Genomic DNA, 23,917 nt, shown 5'->3' with positions numbered 1-23,917 from the left:
GTTCGAATTCCAGAGAGGGGGGCAAACTCAATAAAAAACACAATACATAGGATTCAGAGGGTGAGAAGTACTATAGAAAAAAAGGAGAAGAGTAGATACGATGAACTGAAAATGATGGGCAAGGGAATTACGTTTGCAATTTTAAATGGGACTTGATCAGGAAAGTGACATTTGAGAAAAGACCTGAAGGAGATGAGGGTGTCAGTCACGCAAACATCTCTGAGAAGTATTTCCAGGAGGAGCGGACAAAAGGGGACAGACAGAAGTGTGCTGGCAGGTTCAAGGGAGCACAGAGGTCAGTGTAAATGAGGGAGAATGAACGGGGGTGACGTGTGGGAGGGGAGGCTGGACAGGGAACAGGGGCCACGTCCCTTATATTCTTGCATGCTACTGGAAGGACGCAATCCAAGGGAGGTCTGACAAGGACCATCCTGGCTCTGTGTTGAGCAGGGACACTATAGGGACAGGAGGTAGCAAGAATAAGGCGGTAGACAGAGAAGTGCTGACGAGTGACCAGATTCCGACATATAGTGAAGGCAGAATCAACAGGATTTCCTGACAGACAGGATTTCGGTTTCAGAGAAGAGAGAGAGCAAGGATCCCGCTGTTTGATCTGAACGTGGGGAAGGACGCCACTACCAACTGAGATGGATACGAATGACCTGAGGTTGGATCACATTTGGAAAGGAGAAACAGGAGGTCAGTGATGGACAAGACACAGTCTGAGAGATCTATCAAGTGTTCAAGTGGAGATGTCAAGTAGGTGACTGGATGTTTTAAATCTGGAGTTTAGAAAAAAGGTCTGGGTTAATGACATAAATTTAAAACACATTCCATCTTATGCAAATATACAGAGATTTTCATGTTATCTCTCCAGTGATTTCTGGTATAATTGCACTGTAGTCCAAAACACACTCTAGGATAGGGGATGGCAAACGATCTCTAAATGGTCCCATTCGTAGCTTTTACAGGCCACAGATGGCCTCTCCTACATAGTCTTCTTTGTATTTCCATTATAGCCCTTTAAAAATATAAAAATCATCCTTAGCTTGTGGGCATATAAAAAAGGCCATGGGCTGGGGCACCTGGGTGGATCAGTTGGTTAAGCATCCAGCTCTTGGTTTCAGCTCAGGTCGTGATCTTATGATCTCAGGGTTGTGAGATCGAGCCCCATGTCGGGCTCCACGTTCAGCATGGAGTCTGTTTGAGATTCTCTCTCCCTCTCCCTCTGCCCCTCCCACTCATGCTCGCTCGCTCTCTTTATCTCTCTCAAATAAATAAATAAATCTTAAAAAAAAAAAAAAAAGGCTATGGGCTGACCTGCTTTAGGCCACAATAGCCACTATGTAAGCCACCACACACACACACGGAACATTTCCGTCACTGCAGGAAGACTGACCGGAAAGACAGGACTATTCTACAGTGTATGATTTCAATCCTCTGAAAGTCCAGCATGTGGTCTATGGTACAATTTTGTGTGTAAAATAAAAAAGCTCCAGGGGAAAAGAAAGATAAGGAGGGACAGGAGAACAATTCAGTGACTAGGGATACACAGACTCTGTCCCATCCTTGTATAATTCAGGCTGTGGATCTCTCTTTAGGGGGAACAAGAGAGGGCGCTACACTCGTACGGATGCTTTGACTCTCTTGTCCTGAGTTAAGCCCCAACTCTAAGTTCGAATAATATTAATAAAAATGATACTTACTAACATTTACTGAGCAATTTGCTGGCTGCCAACCTGTGTTATGATTTAGAGTCACTGACTCAGTGACCATATGACGTCAATACTATTACCATCTCCTTTGATAGATGAAGGAAGAGAGGCACTGTGAGGACAGTGTAGTGACTTGCCCATGCTCACGTCACTGGGAAGTGGCAGAGCCCGAATTCAAGCCCAGGCAGTCCTGCTTCAAAATCCGGCTGGACTCAGTAAGCAGGGGCTCTTCTATCCCTCTAGTAAAGGGAAGACGCTGTCATTATGTCATCTCGTCTTTCCACCTGCATCTCCTGCTGCTCTTTCAAAAGCAGCTTCTTTTCTGCTCTACCAGTTTTCTCACGATCTCTCTGTTGTGACATCTGGGTTTTGTCGGTCCTGCAGCAATTCCCTGCGATCCTCCACCTCGTCTTCTGCGTATAAAACTCTTTCCTATCTGGAACATGTTCCATGTTGGACAGATGGGCCTGACTCTGTGGTCCCCCCTCCAGAGGCCTGTGACCCAGGCCTAGGCAATCGGACCACGCCGTTACACCAGGTCATACTGACGGGCTCAAGAATAGCCCAATGGCCCAATACTTGACTGATCTTTCCTATCATGTGATACATCAACTCTGCTAGCTGTTCCTGGGAAATGAGGAACTTTATGGACAATGTATCCCTGGGACTGCCAGCCCCTTCCCTGCCAGGCTGAGGGCCGCACAGAGGAACCCAGAAGATATGAAGTATCCACCTGCAGAATCAGGAAATTCCTTTTAGTGTTGCTGGTTTAAACCAGACAGAGCTGGGTTCTACTCATGCTCCCCAAAATTCAAGCATGTCTCTCATTCTTGCTTCTGCACCTTTGTTCAGGTGACTGTCTCTGATCTTCCAAATGCTATTTCCTTCTCAGGGCTAAACTCCACAAGGCCTCTAGGAGGCCTTCCCCAAGTACCCTGGCCCACTATCACTTCCCTTTCTTCAGATCTTCCAGTGGGTGTTCTCTGTAACCACAGATTTAGCGTGTTTTAGACAGCTCTTTGTGTTACCTGATCCCACAATCTGGACGACTAGAACCATTACTCTTACCCATACATGCTCCATACCATCCCGCAGCTACGTCCCGAGGATGCTACCCCCTTCCCCTCCCCCCCAGCTCCACGGCACCAACCTCTGAAACCCAGTCCATGCCCAGCTTCTCCAGACAGCTCCTACCTCTGGCCTCCCAGCTGGATTTACTCTCCATTCTCAGAATCCTCCAGTATTTCACCTGATCTCTTTAAAATCTCTCTCCTGCCAAGCTATGTTATTATCTCTTCCAGGACAGATCTGCACCTTCTTCGTTTCTGTGTCACACTCCCTTGCACTACTATATATATTTGTACCACCACAGAGGACTTGTTGAATGAATGGATTTTAGAGAGCCTCAAGTGTAGACCTAGAATAGGGTCAGACCCTGCTGGCGATAAAATTCTTATTGTAAACACGGGCCTCCAGGAATGTGGCCATCTCAGGTCTCGTGTTCCCAAACAGGCTGGACATTCAGTGATGACATCGTCTATCCTTTATGGCCACGACAGCACCGGACTGTGAGGCCCCCAAGTGCACAGACTTGGACTAAGGTGAGGACCGAATTGGCTGACAGCATTTGTTACACAACAACGAGAGCTATTTTGGTGCTGGGATCATGGTAACTCGTTCTAATACAGTGAACCACGCAGCTGGTTTTAACAAAATTCTATTTTAAGTCTAAGTAATTCCCAGCAATCTACCATCTTTACTTTTTTAAATCAAACATAGTGACTTTCACACCCTAAAAATTACAAATATATATGAAATTTAATTCATCTAAATCCTTTTTGGAGGCATGCATCATTTCCAAGATGTTTTTACTGTTAACTTTAAAAAACAGCTGAGAAACAGAAAAACTAACCTCAGGTCCAGAATGTATAGTCAGGAAACTTTCCACAGCAGTCAGAGTGCCTACAAGAGCAGAACAGTAAAGTGAAATCAAATAAAATCTATGTAACTAAGACATGCAGTAATTAATTATTCCTATTTTTTAAAAGATTTTATTTATTTATTAGAGAGACAGCACGAGTCGGGGGGAGGGGCAGAGGGAGAAGCAGACTCCCCACTGAGCAGCGAGCCCAATGTGGGGCTCGATCCCAGGACCCCAAGATCATGACCTGAGCCGAAGGCAGACACTTAACCAACTGAGCCACCTAGGCGCCCCAAATTATTCCTATTTATTTAGGGACCACTTTTACCAAGCCTACAGCAGATATAGTCAGAAAATCTGTACTGCTGGGGCGCCTGGGTGGCACAGCGGTTAAGCGTCTGCCTTCGGCTCAGGGCGTGATCCCGGCGTTCTGGGATCGAGCCCCACATCAGGCTCCTCTGCTATGAGCCTGCTTCTTCCTCTCCCACTCCCCCTGCTTGTGTTCCCCTCTCTCGCTGGCTGTCTCTGTCAAATAAATAAATAAAATCTTAAAAAAAAAAAAAAAAAAAAAGAAAATCTGTACTGGTAATAGGTTCATTATGTGACTGGAAACAGATTTACGAAGCAGCTGAAGCCAGGTAACTTGTCCGAAAGGGCAGTTTAGAATAAAGTCTAAGGGCTAGTACCGGCAAAATCTGTTCTAGTAGTATTCAAACTGACACTAAAGATCTCTTCCAACGAGGCAACGATTTAGTTCACTCATTCACTCTGGAAGGCCGTCAGCACACAGTTCTCAGAATTACATCTGTGGGATGAATTCTGTTTTCCGGTATGACTGCTTTCAAGAAGGCTTAGTAGTAGTGATTAATAATGAATGTGCAGAAAACATATCAAAATGGCCTCTGTGATGGCTTATAAAATACTTAAAATAAGGCTGTTAAAAGGAAATAAAAATATAATAAGTATAAAGAATAGAAAATCAAAGCCAGAAAAAGAGGGAGAAATCAACTATGTAACCACGAGGACTAATACACAGGCACACTGGTTAATTAGTCGTTGAGTTTCTCAAGAGCAGTAAAACAAAAGAAAAACCTAATGGACTAATTCTCAAAATCTGATAAAATGAAATATAGCAATTTCTTTTTTTTTTTTAATTTAGTTGAGAGAGAGAGCAGGAGCACAGAGGGAGAAGGAGAAGCAGGCTCCCCGCTGAGCAGGAAGCCTGATGCGGAACTCGATCTCAGGACCCCGAGATCATGACCTGAGCTGGAGGCACACACTTAACCGACTGAGCCACCCAGGTGCCCCAAAATACAGCAATTTCTTAAGATGGTGTTCCTAGTTTAATTCCAAGAGAAAACGAAATCTGGGGCCTTAGGAAGCTGACCCTGAGAAAGAGAACGAACAACCTTGCCACCAACAATGAGAACCACAGTCATCTAGATGCTGTCCGGTGACCGCTGACACACACTTAGATCACGAAGGGTAACTCCCTGAGGTGACTCTGGGGGTCGCTAAGAGAACGCAGCCTGGGTTTAGGGCTCCGTGATCCACCCCAGCCACAGAAAGAACGTGGACCGCCTAAGGCAACACACAATAAGATGTGGACCACTTGTACCAAACCGTCAGTGGGGACACTTGTTGAAGTGCTCACGTGCAGGGTTCAGTAGCTGAAGACAAAGTTTTTAAACAAGGCTTAAAGTAATATTTCTCCCTTAAAAGAAAAAAAGACCTATTCGAAAAAACAGATACTATTAAATATTTTAAAAACCTTAGGAAGAAATATGTAAAACTATCATGAAGAAAATGTCTGAATTTTAGAGACTTAAAAGTATTTTTTTGATAAATGGAGACCTACCAGGTCCATGATTTTAAGACTCAATGTTTTAAAGATGTTCAGTTGGGGGGCACCTGGGTGGCTCAGTCAGTTAAGCAACCAGTCTTGGTTTCAGCTCAGGTCTTGATCTCAGGGTCCTGGGATCGAGCTCCATGTCAGGCTCCACGCTAAGCGTGGAGTTTGCTTGGGACGCTCTTCCTCTCCCTCTGTCCCTCCCCAGCTCTCTCTCTCAAATACATAAATAAACCTCTAAAAAAAAAAAAAAAAGATGTTCAATTTGTGTTGTTTTTTTTATTTGGAATGGTTCTAGCATTTCATCACTGAGTATGATATTGGCTATTGTCTTTAGACATTAATTTTGTTAATAAAGTATTCTATTCCTAAATTCCTAAAAATCTGCAATTGGTAAATGGCATGAATTTTCAAATCATTTACTGAGATGGGCATCTAGCTCTTCACCTTCGATATACCGATGTGATGATTATGTAACTTCCTAATAAATCTTGGTCTTGATATATTATTCTTTTAAAATGCCATTGGGGGTGCCTGGGTGGCTCAGTCATTGAGTGTCTGCCTTCGGCTTGGGGTATGATCCCGGAGTTCTGGGATCGAGCCCCACATCGGGCTCCTCCGCTAGGAGCCTGCTTCTTCCTCTCCCACTCCCCCTGCTTGTGTTCCCTCTCTCGCTGTCTCTCTCTCTCTAATAAATAAATAAATTCTTTTAAAAAAATGCCATTGAATACTTATTAAAATTTTATTTAGCATTTTTTGACTACTAATTTCACAAAGCAAGACTGATTTGTAGCTTTCTTCTTTTTTGGTGCTATGTATCTGGAGCTTTGGTTTGAGTTACGTTAACTTTTCAATATAAACTGAAACACTTTCCATCTTGTTAAGCTCTAAGACAGTTTATATGACACCAGAGTTACCTGTTTCATGTCATTTTCTCAATGGACCCTTTTACAATATGCAGGACATTAGTAACTTCCACTGTTTAAACATAACATTGAATTTTTTCCATTTTTTTATAAGATAAAGGGTTTTTAGTTCTAAACTGGTATTATTTATATCAAAAAGCTTTTAGGCAGAGCATAATAAGGGCGCCTGGGTGGCTCAGTTGGTGAAGCCCCTGCCTTCGGCTCAGGTCATGATCTCGCGGTCCTGGGATCGAGCCCTGAGTTGGGCTCCCTGGAGTCTGCCTCTCCCTTTCCATTTGCCCCTCCTCCAGCTCATGCTCTCTCAAATAAAATCTTAAAAAAAAAGTAAACCTTTAACAGCTACAAAAATTATATTCTTTTTTTTTTTTTTTTAAAGATTTTATTTATTTATGTGACAGAGAGACAGCCAGCGAGAGAGGGAACACAGCAGGCGAGTGAGAGAGGAAGAAGCAGGCTCCCAGCGGAGGAGCCCGATGTGGGACTCGATCCCGGAACGCCGGGATCACGCCCTGACCCGAAGGCAGACGCTTTAACGACTGCGCTACCCAGGCGCCCCCAAAAAATATATTCTTAAATGTGTTAATTCCTAAACCAAGCAAGTTTGAATTATAATGGCTGTCAGATATTCCTTTTCCAGAAATTTTACAGCTTTAACCCTAAGTTGAGACAATGGATAATTCCTCACTTTGGAATACACACAGTACTAACCACATCTCAAAAAATAGTGTCAACAGCATTTTATAACAAGTATAGCTGTGTTAAAAACAAAGCATGTGGGTTTTTTTTTATTTTTAAAATTTTTTAAATTTTTATTTTTTTTTTAGAGAGGCTAGAGCAGGGGTGAGCGGAGAGAATCCCAAGCAGGCTCCACACCCACCGCAGAGCCTGACACAGGGCTTGATCCCACGACCCTGAGATCACGACCCAGCCGAAATCAGGAGTTGGATGCCTAACCAACTGAGCCACCCAGGTGCCCCAAACAAATCATGTGTTTTAGCATTACCCATTCATAGTTACGTTTCTCTTCCCAACTAGATTTTAGTTTGTCACAGTTACAAACATGAAGATTTTCTACTGTTAAATTCAATTACTGCTTAGTGACTGATAATTACCGTTCATCTTATTTCTGGTGTATATGACGCCCAGATCTGCTGGGATGGAGTCAAAGCCACTGCTTCCAATGATATAAGACCCTTTTTCTGCAGCTTTCTCATTATACTTCCAATACATTAATTCCAGAAACTACAAAATTCAGGACAAAAATCTGATTAATTCCAGACCCTTTTTCTGCAGCTTTCTCATTATACTTCCAATACATTAATTCCAGAAACTACAAAATTCAGGACAAAAATCTGATCAGAACTATACAGAAACATTTAAATCAGCATTAAATGACAGACCTTAAAAGACAAAGCAATTACATTTTGAAAATGCTCACCCAATATGGCTTTTAGTGAAATATTTACTGTGGAAATGTTTTCCACTTATTCAGCAAATATTTACTGTGCATCTACCACGTGCCAAGGAGTGTGGGGCACAGGCTGATCTGACTTAATGACACTATTAGCTTTTTCAAAATGACTTTTAAATGCAAAAGTAATATTACGAAAAACTAAATTAACATGCCAAAAAATACAAAGACAGCAAGAAAACGTCACGCAAATCCTACTACTCAGAGGGACGTTATCACAGACCTGGATCGGCGCAGATATATACTTGGGACGAAGAAAGTGGTAGGAGAGGAGGGCATGGAAGAGGAGAATTACGTCTGTTCAAATCCTCTGCCTGTTTTTACAAATTACGTTTAGAATGGTTTGAGATTCACAGAAAATTTGAGTAGTGGAGAGTTCCCGTGTACCCCGACCCAGTTTCTCCTATTGTTAGAGCTTTGCCATTAACATTTGTTACAATTAATGAACCAATACTGGTAACATTACCATCAGCTAAAGTCCATACTTTATCCAGATTTCCCTAGTTTTTACCTAATGTCCTTGTTCTCCCCCAGGAACCCACGTTACATTTAGCTGTCATGTGTCCCGAGGCTCCTCAGACTCTCAGGACCCTGACGGTTTGAGGACTTTCGATCAGGTATTTTGTAGTGTGCCCCGCTACTGGAATTTTTCTCCTGACTACCCTGGGGTTACAGCATTTCGTGACATTCTGTCAAGGGTCCGTACCGTCACCATGACTTACCAGCATGGGTGGTGACCCTGAACACCTGGCTGAGGTAGTTACTTGTCAGGCTTTGCCACCGTGAAGTTATTCTCTTCTTCCCTCCCATCCATACTGTTCTCTTTGGGAGGGAGTGACTATGTGCAGCATCCGCCCGAAGAAGGGGTGGGGAGTCACGCTCCCCGCCTCGAGGGTGGAGTAGTTACGCAAGCTCTTTGGGATTCTTCTGCACAGAACATTTGTCTCTACTCATCCTTTGCCTGCTTTTAATTGGGTGATTTGAATTTGTGTTATTGCGTTATTGTGTTATTAAAGAGCTCTTTATATAGTCTGGTTTTGGTATCACTTTTATTGTAGCTTATAAAATACGTTAGAAATGTTTCATCATTTTCTTTGCACTGGTATTTTTTTTTTTTTAAATAAGACAGGAATTGGTTTCTGTTTCATTCATGTTTCCTACCTCTTCTTGAATCAATTTTGATAATTTCCCCCTTCCGAGGAGTTTCCAGTACATGACTATACTGGCACACTGGGGATGACAACAGCAGGGACTGCAGGGACAGAGGAGGTGACGGTCTCTGAGGAGCTGGGTGCTTACAGACATCCACTTCCTGCAGCCAGGCAAAGCTCAGCTGGAGTCCTGGTCCCTCTAGTGAGTGGTGGCAGGACTCTGAGCTGCACGACTTAACCCCCTCAGCTTCAGTTTCCTCATCCACAAAATAGGCAAGACGACACCAACTTTACGGGAACGTGGAACATTCCGATGACATAAAATGCTTTATTAGTAGAGTGTCGGGCGTGCGGTAAGCCCTCGAGTGTGACTATCTAAAATGTTTATGTTTGGAGGGTTTCACACCTCATTTTCTGTAATGTTGTAAAGGTGTCTGATTACAGAAAGGGAATTCACTATGACAAAGTTACAAAAATGAGATTCTAAGAATTTACACACAGCGCCCCATTTTAATTAAATCCATGCACAGTGGGCAGCAGCTACAGAAACCAGCACATCCTACAGACCAAAACCTGGAAGAAACAAGGTGGTAAGGAAGAAAAAAAGTCAAGAAGATGGAAGAAAAGACCTGACTGTTGTGCTCTCCTTCAAGCTGTCAGCACCAGGGAGGGGTCACCGACTTCTAAAATCGGTCTGCAAAACGGCACGAGATATTTCCTGCTCTAACAGAGGTTGTGCTGCCAATGCTGTCTTTCCCTCTCATTTGACGCACCTGAGGTTCTCCGCAGATGTCGATACAGCTGGTTCCATTTTCGATACATGCTTTTACTACAGGTTCTCCATAAAATCGGTACTGAGGGGAATAAAGAAAACCAAATGTTTACTCTTACTTAGCAAGCTTGAAGATTTATTCATTTATTTGAGAGAGAGAGAGAGAGAGAGAGAAAAATGCGTGCACACAGGGGGACACGGGCAGAGGGAGAGAGAGAATTTCAAGCAAACTCCAGGCTGAGTGCAGAGCCTGATGCAGGGGTTCTATCCCACGACTCTGAGACCATGACCTGAGCCGAAATTGAGAGACTGACAGGGAACTGACTGAGCCACCAGGTGCCTCTTACTTAGCAAGCATAAATGAATGAAATGCCATTGAGTTGTGCAAGTACAGTCTTGGTTATTAAGAATCAAACATTAATAAAGGAGCCAAAAGATAAATCAAGAAAATCACATAACTGTGCCATGCCACTTCTCACAGTGTAAACTGTGAGGCACAATGGAATTAGAGGAACAGGTGCTAACCTCTAACTGAAAACCAAATGGGAAGTTTAACAGAACAAGTGATTCATCTGAGTTGAATTCTGAAGAATAAGGATTTTCGAGGAAAAAGAAAAATCCTGATAAAGGGAAAAGTATATGTGAAGGTGTGAGAAAGGGATAGGGTACCTGAAGCTGAGAGTACTTGAAAGGGGAGAGGTGGGCCTGGAAAGGAACACTGGGGTCAGACCAGGATTACTAGGCTGTCCTGGAGAATTTGAAATAGAACAATGGTGTAAGATTTATAGAAAACACACATCACCCTGCCTTCCCTACTGGAAAACGAAACCCACGGCCGGTAAGAAATGACAAAAGGCTCAACTAAGGAAGGGGATGGATACACTGAGGATGAGATTATTAAAGAGGCAGAAATGACTGGGCTTGCCGATTAGACAGACAGGGGGCCAATGCACATGGGGGTTATGGGTAGTATCAGCCAAAATAAAGACCAACAGGAAGAGGAGAAAGTTTGTCACTATGAATGGCATCACTCTCCTCAAAATTCTCAAGTGAGAAATCTAGAAGCTGTTTTTGACTCCACCTACCCTGGAAGTCACCCAGTTTTATCGAATTAGTTCCTTAAAAATCTCAGATCAGTTCCCTCCCGTCTACACGTCCAAATCTGAGTTTACACCCTTACCACCTCTCGTGAGATTTACTATACAAAGTAACTGGCTTCACCGCAGCCAAGGTAGCCCCATGTCCAAAGAAACACCAAATTATTATTCTAAAATAAAAATCTGACGTCACATTTGCTTCCATCACATATACATATCTCTCAAAACCCTTGGCTGGCTCGGTAGTGCCTGTATTTACTGTAGAAAGTCCAAAGTTCTTAGCATGTCACAAAAAGCATCAGGTCACACCACAACCCCTTCACCCTCATATTCCAGCAGCTCCCAACTCTCTGTAGTTTCCTAAACATGCTATTTCTTCACCCTCCACAACCCGGAGCCCCCTCCTCTACTCGTGGCTGCCAGGCTAGCTCCCGGCCCCTCCAGTCTCAGCCTTCTGTCCTTGGGCTAACTCCCCACGCTCAGCTTGTGAGCTACGGCCTGTCAGCCACTCGGTTTATCTAGAAGTACTGGCGAGCTGCAGGAAAGCCTTAATGGGGTTTTTAAAATAATAAGAGCTCCTTCTGGAAAAAGTATGTGCTTCCCTATTCACCACAGTCCCCCCATTCCCCACGTTGCATTCTGCCTCAACTGGCCCACCTTCTCTCTCCTCCAGGCAATCCAAGGTTGAGACTTCTGCACTAATGTCCCTATATTAGTATGTTTTTGGTTTTTCTCTACTTTCTACCCTTGTGCTTTTATGAGATAAATGGACAAACGGCAACAAACCTTGATCTCAGAGGAGACCTTTCCCCCCAGTGAAGCCAATTAGCTTATAGATCAAAACCGCAATCCTGCTTTCGGGGGGGAGGGGGGGGTCTACTACGTAGGCAGGCTTGCCTCAGTGGGCCCACGGACCCAGGCCCTCAGTTGTGGAACTACATATCAGTATGTTTATTCGTGCTACTTCTTATAGGAAACACAAAGAAAACAAAGAAATTTTATTAATAGTTAATACATGAATTGACCTGGGCCCATTCCCTGGGCCACGTGAAGTGGTCACGTGTTGAATGGAGGCTACACAAGGGACCCTGAGGACAGCCTGGGAGGGCCCCACATGCAGAGGGGCCCACAGTGACACCCTCCTTCATTCATTTTCGGTATATTTCAACCTAATGCTTGTTTACACGTGCCTAAGTAGTTTTATAGATTATCATCTGGTTTTTAACCAAATAAATCTTCACGAAATGGACAAAGAGGTAAAAACAAACAAAAACCTGCAGAGAAATAGGTAATGATCCCAAACTGGCAAAGTGAAAATGCCAATCCCAGGAAAGCCTGGGAAGGAGGTTTGGGGGCAAAACCCTAGAGACTCAGATGCCCATGAAGCATCCAAGTAGAAACATCAAGAAGGTAGCTGGGTCTACCAGTCTGGAGTTTAGGGGGCAGTCCTCACTGCAAGTAACGTAGACATCATCAGCATACACATGCATTGAAAACCTTTCTGACCACAACCCACGCTGAGAAATCCACTTCACGCAGCAGCCTGTGCACAAATATATCAAACTGGAATAGAAGTTTCACGAGCCAGCGCTTACCCAGGTTACATGTAGTTCACCTCAGTTCCTATTCTAGGCTCTCTGATCGTTTTTTTTTTTTTTAAGGTGAGTCTCAACTCACTACACTACACTGTTCAAAAGTGCTGGCCCAAAATGGTCAGTAGGAAGCACCAAACGAAAACAAACCTGACCCAGCTGGAGTTTCTGTCTGGGGTGATGCCAGGTTCTGGAGAGAAGACGGTGAGAGTTACACAACACTGGCAATGTACCAAATGCCACTGATTTGTACACAGAAATGGCTACAAGGGTCATTTTGGTTACGTGTATTTTATTACAACACTAATAATATTTTTTAGAAGCCTGGCCCAGAGAGTTTGGACAAAGAAGAGCTGGTAAGGCTCGAGCTCTGAGCCTCTGGTACTTAGAGGAAGATGAGAAGATGCAACAGAAGGGACGGGGACAGAGCTGGTGGGCAGGCAGAAAACCTGGGAAGGGCCAGACCCCAGAAGCCACATGCAAGAGGACGTGATCGAGGGGGACAAATGCGGAGAGCTCAGATCAAGGTGAGCTCGGGGAGCTGGTGAGGGCGAAGCAGAGCAGGCTCCTGAAGCAGGGAGGTCTACAGAGGCCTGGCAAGAGTGGTTTAGGACGCAGCGGGAGCTGAGGACGTGGACGCAGAAGGAGAGAGAACGCTTTCAAGGAGTCTGGCGACAAAGGGGGCACAGAAACAGTCCAGTAGAAGGGAAAATGTGATGAAAATGTCAACATGAGGTTCCTCAAATCCTGCACCCAGGAGGAGCGGGGCAGTTTTCCCTCCAAACAGGTAAGGCAGAGTCGGGGTAATGCGGGTGAAGAAATTCTCTTTCAACAGCTTCTATTGTCATAGTGGGGAAAAAAGGGGAAATAAAATCATCAGATCGGTGAGGAAAGAGGGATAGGATGCTAAAAATGTGCAGAAAAAGAAGATGCAAAACTCTGCTTCAGACGTAGGAGAGAGAACAGTCTGGGGAAGCGGAACAGCGTCGCTGGAAGTGCTGGGGCCCCACGTGGGGCTTGTCACCACATGTTTAAAGCAGGACCATCAGCAAGGGGACGCAGGTACTTGAGACACGCAGAGCTACTGGGTTACGGGCCAACAGGGGGCTCAAGTGCAGGTAACGGGTCTGGAACAACTGGAAAAACCAGTTTTGGTGATTCGATGGGGCACCTGAACCCCAATGTTTATAGCAGCAATGTCCACAATTGCCCAGCTACGGACAGAGCCCAGATGACCTTCGGCGCATGGATAAAGAAGATGTGGTAGATATATACAACGGAATATTACTCAGCCATCAAAAAGAATGAAATCTTGCCATCTGCAATGATGTGGATGGAGGTACAGTGTATTATGCTGAGTGAAGTAAGTCAGAGAAAGGCAAATGCCTTATGATTTCACTCACATGTGGAATTTAAGAAACAAAACAGACGAACGTAAGGGAAGGGAAGGAAAAATAAAATGAAAATTGAAAGGAAGGAAAACAATAAGAGACACCGAACTCTAGGGAACAAAGTGAGGGTTGCTGGAGGGGAGGGGGGAGGGAGATGGGGTAGCTGGGTGATGGGCATTAAGGAGGGCACGTGATAGAATGAGCACTGGGTGTTACATGCAACTGATGAATTACTGACCTCTACCTCTGAAACTAATTTAAAAACTAAATAATAAATAAAACATACACACACACAAGCCAGTTTTGGGTTTTTCCAGAGTACTGGGGTGGGAAGGGCAAGGAGGCTGGCCGAGGATACACAAAAGAGAATGGTTATAGCAAGAGAGCACAGAACCAAAGTTAATTAGGAATGAGATTAATCTTGGGGCACCTGGGTGGCGCAGGCCGTTAAGCACCTGCCTTCAGCTCGGTCATGATCCCAGAGTCCTAGGATCGAGCCCCACAAGGGGCTCATTGCTCAGTGGAGAGCCTGCTTCTCTCCTCTGCTCCTCCCCCTGCTCATGCTTTCTCTCTCTCTCTCTCAAATAAATAAAAAATCTTTAAAAAAAAAAAAAAAAGGAATGAGATTAATCTAAATAAACAATTTAAATACATTTTTACTGGATAATCAAAAAACCCCTCTGCTTTCATTTAAAACATTATTATCAATTTCCTAGGTGCTTAGTTTTCAAACGTTTTGGCAACTATGACGGCTTCCTCAGATCAGTAAATGTCACCAATATCTACTCTGTGACACAGGCCAAAAGCGTATCCTCTACATCTGCTCTCAAAGCATCCTCCGACCCCAACCGCTTCTCACCACCTCTGCCAACCCCATCCTGTGCTCGGTGTGCCCAGACCATTCCCCTGCGGCGCCCCTCTTACCCCGTTTTTCCTCTCTGAATACAAAGAACTACAAAACTGTTCATCAGTCCTGCTCTTGCTTTCAGCCATTCAAAGACTCTGACGTGCTTCAAACCCTGACCTTGCCTGCCATACCCTCTGACCTAACTCCTGGCTTCCTCTCCGACCTGACTTCCCACCTCTGCCCCCTCTGGCATTCCTGCGCGTCTTGCCAAACACACCGCGCTCATCTCAGGACATCTGCAGCCGCCCCTCCCTGGAGCACGCTTCTCCTCAACTCCTCCCGCAGCTCACCCCTCCCCTCACTCGGGGCTCACCACAAATGTCAGGTCCTCACAGAGATCCTCCCTGCCCATCCGCCTCACAGAGACTCGTGCACCAATCTCTCTGTGTCCTTACCCTGCTGGATTTTTCTTCGAAGCGCTTATCACTACCTGCAACTATAACCTTATTTTTCTGTCTCACCCACTGGACTGTAAGCTCCATGAGGGATTTTCCGTTTTGTTCACCCTTATGTCCCAGGTACCCGCTCTAGAGCAGTTTACATGTCATACACAGTGAGTATGTGCTGAATAAATACTATACGAATATCATTTATCAATAAATAAAAAATATATTAGGGGTATATGCTAAGCATTTTTTACTTAAGAAGCATGCAGTAAGAAAAAAAAGCTGGCAATTACAGCAGTAACCAATGAGGGAACCAGCACCCAGTCCCTGAGATGGTGTCACAGAGAGCCTATCTCTCTCTCTCTCTCTCAGGAGACTATGGTCACATCCACGGGCTCCTCACAAGGAGTGAAAACTCCCCCACACAGGGTTGAAGCCCTGAACCAACTCTTCTGTCCCCCGTCCTTATGTTCCTCTGGAATAGCAAATACCAGATTCTGCAGGAAATGAATACATTGTTTGTTCCGACACAAAACGGGGCGGATGACTTACTGGTCCCACACAGTTGAGGACAACTGCTGCCTGTTTAGCCATTTCATCTAGTGAGGCTGGATTCGTGGTATCACAAATTATTATTCCAACTTCAGACGGGAGTGTCGGTCTTCCTGAAATAAGAAATAAATCGTTTGAAGCAAATCCTGATACAGTATTAGATGTTCCAGATCGTCTTTTTATAGTCAGTGATGGCAGACTTACTAAATATACTGACAAGAGATAAAACTTTTTAAAACCAGGTAATAAAAAAGAAAAGAAAAAAAAGCTATGTGGAAAATGGAGTTAATGCTACGGATTGCTAGGAAAAAAATCATTAAACCTTAAAAAAAAATCTAACTTAAGCAACGATAACCCTGTGTAAAATGACAATTTAGCAATCATTTAGATACTGAGTCGATGACTGTCCTGATTTCCTCTCTGCCAAGAATTCCATTATAAACAGTTTCTTATCAACTAGTAACCAATTACACAGGACAAAATGCGCAGGTAAAAAGGGGTTCTTAACATCAACGTACGAACAAAAAAAGGGCTCTGAGGTAGAAAGCACAGTCTAGGTAAGAACATTGATTACAGGCTTATAATGAGCAAATCATGGGAATTAGTGGAATGCAGGTTTTGATGGATCAAGGTGCATTCCCCACAGTAACTGAACTTGGGCATTATGAATGCTAGGTAGCTAGGCTGCACCTGTACAGTATTGTTGAGCAGGAAAAAGACATGGAAGAAAATATTTAAACAGTGAAATTATTTCTCCTGAAAAAGTAAAACAAACAAAAAACACCAAAAAGCTCTTTGGTCAAGAGTGTATATTGGTGGTGGCAGCAAAAGGATTGTATACTCCCGGGCTCAGTGTGGATTCAGAAGTGAGATGAAGATGAAACGGAAGAATGCAGATGCATTTGTCTGTATGAGGGACGCTCGAGTGGGAAGGAGCCACAGTTAAAGGCTCCGGAGACCTAAACGTGTGTGCGCGGTCTCGCTCGGTCACTCCCGCATGCCCAGCACTTAGGACAGACCCGGCACGGAAAAGACCACGCAGTAAAATTGCTGAATTAATGCAACAGAATAAGCCTGCTGGCGAGTTCTTACAAGCAAAAAAAGCAACTGAAAAAAGAAGGCCACCACGTTACCAAAACCTGGGAAGCTTCCTCGCCCACCGCCAAAACCCAAGGCGAGGGGAGAGAACAAACAGTCCCAAGGAAACCAGTGCCCTCCTTTCCCCTCCGACCTCACGATCAAGGGCCCTCCAGCCCCACCAGGCACCCTGCTCTGGAGGGAGACAGGGTCGGCCGGCCGGGGAAGAACTGAAGTCCTCGGCTGCTGGACCAACGGGACCCGCCACGCCAACGGGGGCATTCAACAGAGGAGACACGCATTTATGGCTGGGCCTCCTGCATGGAGTGGCACAAAGCCACGACACCCCCAACCAGCGCTCCTGACGTCCGGCCGGCCCGGGGAGCCCTTGCGGCGCCCGCCCCCCCCCCCCCGGAAGGACAAACGCTCGCTGCCGGCGACCCGAACCCCTGGACCGAGCGGGACGCCGCTCCCCTCCTCCGCCCCTTTACCCAGCTTCAGGGCAGCCCTCTCCAGCACTCGCTGCAGCTTCTCCCGGGAGCGGCCCGCCACGGCCCAGGGCAGGCGGGAGCTCTGCTCCAGGACCACCTGCTCCCGGGCCACCTCCTGGGCCACGAACTGGCCGGTGAAGCCAGACGCGCCGAACACCACCAGGTGGTAAGGCCTCGCCTTGGTCACCATGACGAGCGCACAGCGAGCCGAAGCCCGGGGAGGGCGGAGTCCACCGCGCCTGCGTCTCACGCAGCGACCCCAGTACCGCGCGCAGCAACTGCCTCCAGCGTGGCCGCCGCCGGCACGCCGCACTCCCGACGCCTCGCGCGCGCCGCCGCACAAGGGCCACGCCCACGCCCGCGCCCGCGCCTGCGCCTGGGGCGCTCGGGAGGGCGTTGCACCAAGAAGGAGCTGGCAGCAATTCCCGGTGTCTGGAGGGACCCCGAACGCGAGAACTGCTTTCCAAGCGTCACGGCCAAGGAGTGTTCGCGAAGTCAGGGCAGGTGGAAGGCGAATGGGTTCTGGGGCCCAAGGCCGCAGCGCCCTTGTGCCCCTGCGCCCTCCGCCCAGGGATTTGGGGACCCCCTTCATGGTTGTCACTGCCCTGTGGCTCCCTGGGGAAGCACCTCCCAGAGCTATCCTGCCTTTGAGCTGGGAGGCTAGGGAGATCCTCCAAATGCAAAAGAAAGAAGTTTCTTGAGCTGTGTTATTCATATATCCAGAAACATTTTAATACACATAAGTGAATTAGTAAATGCGTGGGGGAGAAGAGACATCTCCCAGCACAGAATTCCAAATAATTGTGTCGTTACCACCTCCTCCCCTTCGGATGTAGGATTTCTTTGGTGACTCGGGCCAGCTATCTCAGCAGCAAAAATGGGTTTATTTGGAAATAGAGAATTGCAATCCAAAATGAGCTAGGGCAAAATCAGATGCAAGTCCCCAGAACAAAGGAGGGGAGCCCTTATTTATGGAAGAAAAGGGGAGACTGGGAAGGATTTTATGAACAAAAAGTCCCTCGGAATAAACTGGGAGCTCAGAGTGTAGTAGCTTCTCATTGGCCGAGCTCACTAAATGTAAGCTATTGTTGGCAGTGCTAGTGAGTATAACTGGGAAGTGGATGAATAGGAATTTTGCAAGCAGAAAAGGACTTGTACTTAAAAATTTTTACCTTTCTATATTGTTAAAACATTTGGGCTTTAAAACAAGTGTATAGGACTTTTATAATCATAATTTTAAAAAGGAGCAGAGGCTGGCTTTGCAGAAGGGGCAAGGGGCAGTTGTGGGAATCATGCCTCACCATGTATCGTCCTGTCTGTGAGGCCAGGTTCCTGTGGCCCCCAGGGCACATTTTTGGGTCTATTTCAACACACAACAATATGCACAAATCTCACAAACGCTTATTTGAGCAGAGAAAATCCAGGAAAGAAAGAGTAAAATCTGTACAAGTCCATTCATTCAAACTCCAAAAGCAGGCCTGATCTACAGTGACAGGCATCTTGGAAGAATTTGCTTTTGCATCAAGCAGTCTGAGGAGGCGAGGCTCTTCTTGAAGGAATCCTCCACCTGAAGGATTGCCCCCTGGGGCCCAGCACAGAGGGTCATTTCAGCTCTACGGGTAGCACCAAGGAGAAGGAAATCACCCTTGTCGTACAAGAGAAGACAGGTTGGCTTGTGGACAAGGCCACTGGCCACCATCTCCATGAAGTCAGAGACCGAGCCATCTGTGACTTGGGGCCCGAAAAGAGAGGAAGATGCCTGGACTATCAGCTCGAATGTTCGCCAGGTGACATGGCTTCTCTCCCGGAGCAAACTCCAGCCAGGCCCCTCTGAGCCCTCTCCTCAACGAGGCCTCAACCTTGGCCTCTAAGGCCTTGAACAAACACTGATGAAGTTTGTAACAGCTCGAGGCCGCCTTCCAAGGATGATGCTGGACTCCCTTAAAGTGACTGCCTGAGAAAAGTCAAGGCTGCCAAAAGAATTCACTGTTTGTTCCAACCGACTCTGAAGATAGGGCCCCAGCTTCCCTGCCTCTGCAGGAGGGTAGTGAGCTCTAATTACCAAGCCCCGATGAGCTTCACATAGACCAACCCCGTCTTCCCACTTTTTGTCATTCTTCTCTTCCCTGACTCTACGGAGCTCCCTATTCCTTCACAGGCCACCTTGGTTGAATTCAGTTCACACTGGACTCTTTCCTAGCACAATAATATATTACTGATTAAAATCTGCCCTTACCACTTCACCTAGTATCTGGCTTTGTTTATCTTTTTTTTTTTTTTTTTTTTTTTTTGGAATTAGGCTCTACGCCCAGCATGGGGCTTGAACTCAAGACCCTGAGATCAAGAGTCAAATGTTCTAGTGACTGACCCAGCCAGGTGCCCCCTGGCTTTATGTATCTTTGACACAACAAATCAGAAAGAGAGAAAGGAACACAGAGGGAGTTCTCAGGCTATTCCAGAAGAGAACTATACTTGCCAGGTGGGGGTTGTAGGAAGGAGGCAGAAAGCAGAGGTAGGTATGACCCACACTTAAGAACCACTATGACAGTTATGGCTGAACGTGAAGCGAAGAAGAAATGGAGAGACACCTCTAAGTTGTTCTGATGGCCAGAATCATTTGTTAATCTCCAGTGGATACATGTAAACAGAAGGCAGGCGAAGTAGCCAATACAATCAGAACATCTCATGTGCAACCACATTTTAGAACAGATGCGCTCAGCAGACAAGAAGTTGCCTAATAGTACAACACAGGCCCATCTCTCAATACCCATTGTTTCTACCAGCCTCTGACCATCAGGCTAAAAATGACTCAGGGAAAAGAAATTAGTCTGGGTTGATCTTTTGGAAAGCAAAAGACACTAAGTCCTTTCTTTTTTTTTTTTTTTTTTTTTTTTTTACCAATTAGGTGCTACTTCTGTCTTTTTCTTTCCCTTTTACATATCACTTTCTCTTTTTTTCTAACTAAAAATCTGTTAACTAAAAGGTCTCTATGCAAATCCTGAGACATTTCTTTATTATCTTTAATGTTTTTATTTTTAATAAGCTACGTATCCAATGGTGCGATGAGGCCATTCATACTCATGAGAGCCAACTGTCCGATTTTCAGGAATTTTATGAGCCAGGTGAAGTCATGTTGGTAACTCGAACTCCACCGTGGTGGGAGTATTTAGTGGTGCAGACCCCACAGGTGAAGGGCTCAGTCCACAAGTTGCACTCCCCCACTTCAGATGCCAGTCAGAAGCCCTGGGCCATCCACACTTTTGACTCTTTGGCTATGAAACCCCTCCTCAGGTTTGGTAATTTGCTATAAAGGCTCACAGAATATCCACGAAACACTTTACTTACTACTGCAGGTTTATTATCAGGGATATTTTAAAGGATCCGAATGAATGTGCAGATGAAGAGGTACATGGAACGAGGTCCAAAAGGGTCCCAAGCACAGAGCTTCTATTCCTGTGGAATCGGGGTGTCTCATGCTCCCAGCCACAACCAGCCTGGACGCATGATCAATAAAATTTTCCCCATTGGTGGTGGAACTGAAAATTCCAGCTCTCTGAAGACGGTTGTTTCCTCTGGAGCAGGAGATGGGAGGTGGGGGGTGGGGGGGAAACAGACCCTACCCAGCAGCTCTCTAGGGACCCGTGAAGACTCAGCTCATTAGCATAAACTCAGGTACCTTTGACTATTGCTTATTATGAATAACAAAAGAAGCTCCTCTCATTTCTCTCACTCAGGAAATTACAGGAGTTTTAGGGTCTCTGAGCCAGCAACCAGGGATGAAGACCAACTATTATTTCTCATTACATCAAAAGATCACATGTCACAGGCACTCTTAAAAGTGCCAAGGCCAGGACTAGGGGGCCTCTCTGGGCCTTGAGTACAAAATTTAAGGATCCATCAAAAAAAAAAAAAACCCTGAATAATCAAGATAAATAATATTTTTAAAAAATCAATGCAGGGGGCGCCTGGCTGGCTCAGTCGGTGGCGCGTGGGACTCTTGATCTCGGGGTCGTGAGTTCAAGCCACGCTGGGCGTAGAGCTTCCTTAAATTAATTAATAAAAATGACTTTAAAAAACAATGCAAAATATCCATGATGAACAAAATACTAGAATCTCAAATAAAGATAGAACCAGGGTTACTGAGTCTTACTTTGACCCAGACTCAAGTCGGCTCGCACAGCTCTGTCACCAACGCAGGATCCAAAACATACTTGATGACCCAAGTGTCACCAGTTTGATGCCTCTACGGATGTCCTGCCTGCCTGCCTGCTTTATCTCAACACTGACTCATCGAGACCCTACTCTGTGCCAGGCACTGCTCTGGGCACCAAGGATCCAGCAGTAGAAAAAGAAAAAAAGAGGAAATTCTCTGTGCTCGTGAAGCTCGCATTCTAGTAGGGAGACACAATAAGATAATGAAATAGGACGCACAGAATGGTCGGTAGGTGGTGAAGGAAATAAAAATAGGGAAGGGAGATGTGAACAGTCAGGGTGCGGCTGTGAGTGAGATTTTGGACAGAATGGCCAGGGAAGACCTCAACCAGAAGGTGGTTTTGAGAGAAGCCCAGAAGGAGAGGAGGGAGCTGGCTGTGCAGAGATCTGGGAGAACATTCCAGACCAAGTGATGTAACAAGGTCCCTAAGGTGGGAACACGCCAGGTGCATTGGAAGAACTGTGAGAAGACTAGTTTGAGCAGATGGATGAGGGGACAGTGGGAGGTTACAAGGTCAGACAGAAGACAGGACACAGCACGCAGGAGTTGTGGTCACAGGAAGGATCCCAACTTTTCCTCTGAGTGAGACGGGGTACCCTTTGGGGCAGAAAAGGCACTCTGCATCTTTTTTTTTTTTCCAAAACCCATTTTCAAACCCCCATTCTGACTCCTTTGTGGGGAACAGACTACAGAGAGACCAAGTGCAGACTTTGGGAAATGTTAGGAGGTTTGGCAATAATGTAAGTGAGAGGTGATGGCTGGCATCAGGGTGTGGACAGTGACAGTCCTGGGAAGTGGTCAGCAGCCAGATTCTTTGCAGGTGGTGGGAACGGGATATTCTGGTGGATCGGGTGAGGAAGGGAACATGAAAGAGCGGCCAGGGTGACTCCAAGACATTTGGCTCAAACAGCTGGCAGTTTGAGTGGTCATTAACTAATGTGCAAAAAGCCTGAGGAGGACTCCAGGTTTTTGTTGGCTTGGGGTGGTGGTGGACATCAGGGGCTCCATTTTGGACACAGTAAGTTTGGACGTCCAAGATAACCAAGTAGGAATTGTCAAGTAGGTAATTTGATCTTCTCTTTTGGATTGGGGGGTAGGATCTGGCTGGAGAGAAAGGGGCTCCTGGTATACGACTGGTAATTACAGCCATGTGGCTGGGTAATATTACCAAGAGCGTGAGTGTAGGCAGACAAAAGAAAAGGTCCGAGGGTAACGGCACCCAGGCAGTGTTAACAGTTAACTTGCTCCAAGGTAACACACTCCCTGCTTGCTGACATAAGGCCCTTGATCCATAACAGAACTAATTTCCTTTCTTTGAGATTTGCAGACCCCTGGCCTTGGGGAATAAGGGACCAGAATGTTCTCAGGCCATGGAGGCCAGAGCCTGTTTGAAGTCACCTTGGCTTTCTGATGAGCCCAGCAATCTTCTAGCAAAATGTTTTTCTTCTTTAAGGCCACACAAGGACTTATAAACCAACCTTTGCACATCCATAGACCTTTCCCTCATTTTCAGAAAGAACAGACTACTCTTGTACCACCCCCAGGTACCAAGGAACCAGACCCTCTAACACAACCACCCCCAGGTACCAAGGGACCAGACCTACTTGGACAAACCCTCCCTGGGCACCAAGAAATTAGAATTTCTTGCACAACTTCCAAGTACCAAGATGACTCCTTAGCTGACATCATTAAGTTTGCATATAATCAAGAAAGTCACAGACCACAGCACTCCCTTAACGGGTTAATGCCCTTTAGGGGCACCTGGGTTTTAAAGTCAGTTAAGCATCCAACTCTTAGTTTCAACCCAGATCATGATCTCACGATCATGAGATTGAGACCCTCATGGGGCTCCACGCTCAGGGAGGAGTCTGCTGGCGATTCTCTCTCCTTTTCCCTCTGCCCTCCCACGTGCCCCCCCAAAACAAATAAATAAATCTTAAAAAATAAATAAATAAAACCCTTTAAAAATGTCTGGGCCAGGCAGAAACCCCAGAGTTGGCCTTTGGACAAGGGTCCACCTTCTCCCCGAGTGGCCGGCCTCCTGACTAAAGCTCATATTCTTTTCCAGTCAAAACTCTCTTGAGTCTTGGCCTTTGGAGAGCGATGGGCGGCGGAACTTGGTTTAAGTAACACAAGAACGGAGCCCTGGGACACTCCCATATCTAGAGCTACACTGTTCAGTCTCTGGCCACATGTGGTTACTACAATTAAAGTTTAAACAAAATTAAATCTCAAATTCAGTTCCTCAAGCACACCAGCCACATTTTAAGTGGTGAACTGCCGCACAGGCCTGCCATACTGGAAAGTGCAGGCGTGGAACATCTCCATCAGTGCAGAAACTTCCATGGGACCGGGCCGATTTAGAGGGGAGGAAGGTGAGAGGAATCAGCGGAGGACGGTCACAAA

General features: G+C 45.8%; 1 protein-coding gene across 1 annotated transcript in view; it reads right to left on the bottom strand.

Annotated features, from left to right (window-relative positions):
• The window catches only part of SCCPDH (saccharopine dehydrogenase (putative)), a 36,310-nt gene extending 18,663 nt beyond the window's left edge, over positions 1–17,647 (bottom strand). Inside the window, exons 1-5 of the mRNA XM_026509545.4 lie at positions 17,299–17,647; positions 15,731–15,843; positions 9,807–9,887; positions 7,524–7,653; positions 3,628–3,677 (exon numbers count right to left, since the gene is read on the bottom strand). Of these exons, the coding sequence (XP_026365330.1) occupies positions 3,628–3,677; positions 7,524–7,653; positions 9,807–9,887; positions 15,731–15,843; positions 17,299–17,488 (564 nt within the window). The 5' untranslated portion in view covers positions 17,489–17,647. The remainder of the gene's footprint in view (positions 1–3,627; positions 3,678–7,523; positions 7,654–9,806; positions 9,888–15,730; positions 15,844–17,298) is intronic.
• Positions 17,648–23,917: the final 6,270 nt, after the last annotated feature.

This window comes from Ursus arctos, unplaced genomic scaffold (assembly GCF_023065955.2).
Source record: "Ursus arctos isolate Adak ecotype North America unplaced genomic scaffold, UrsArc2.0 scaffold_2, whole genome shotgun sequence".
Classification (NCBI taxonomy): domain Eukaryota; kingdom Metazoa; phylum Chordata; class Mammalia; order Carnivora; family Ursidae; genus Ursus; species Ursus arctos.
The sequence above is the reverse complement of the archived record's forward strand: the minus strand, read 5'-3'. Positions and strand labels throughout refer to the sequence as shown.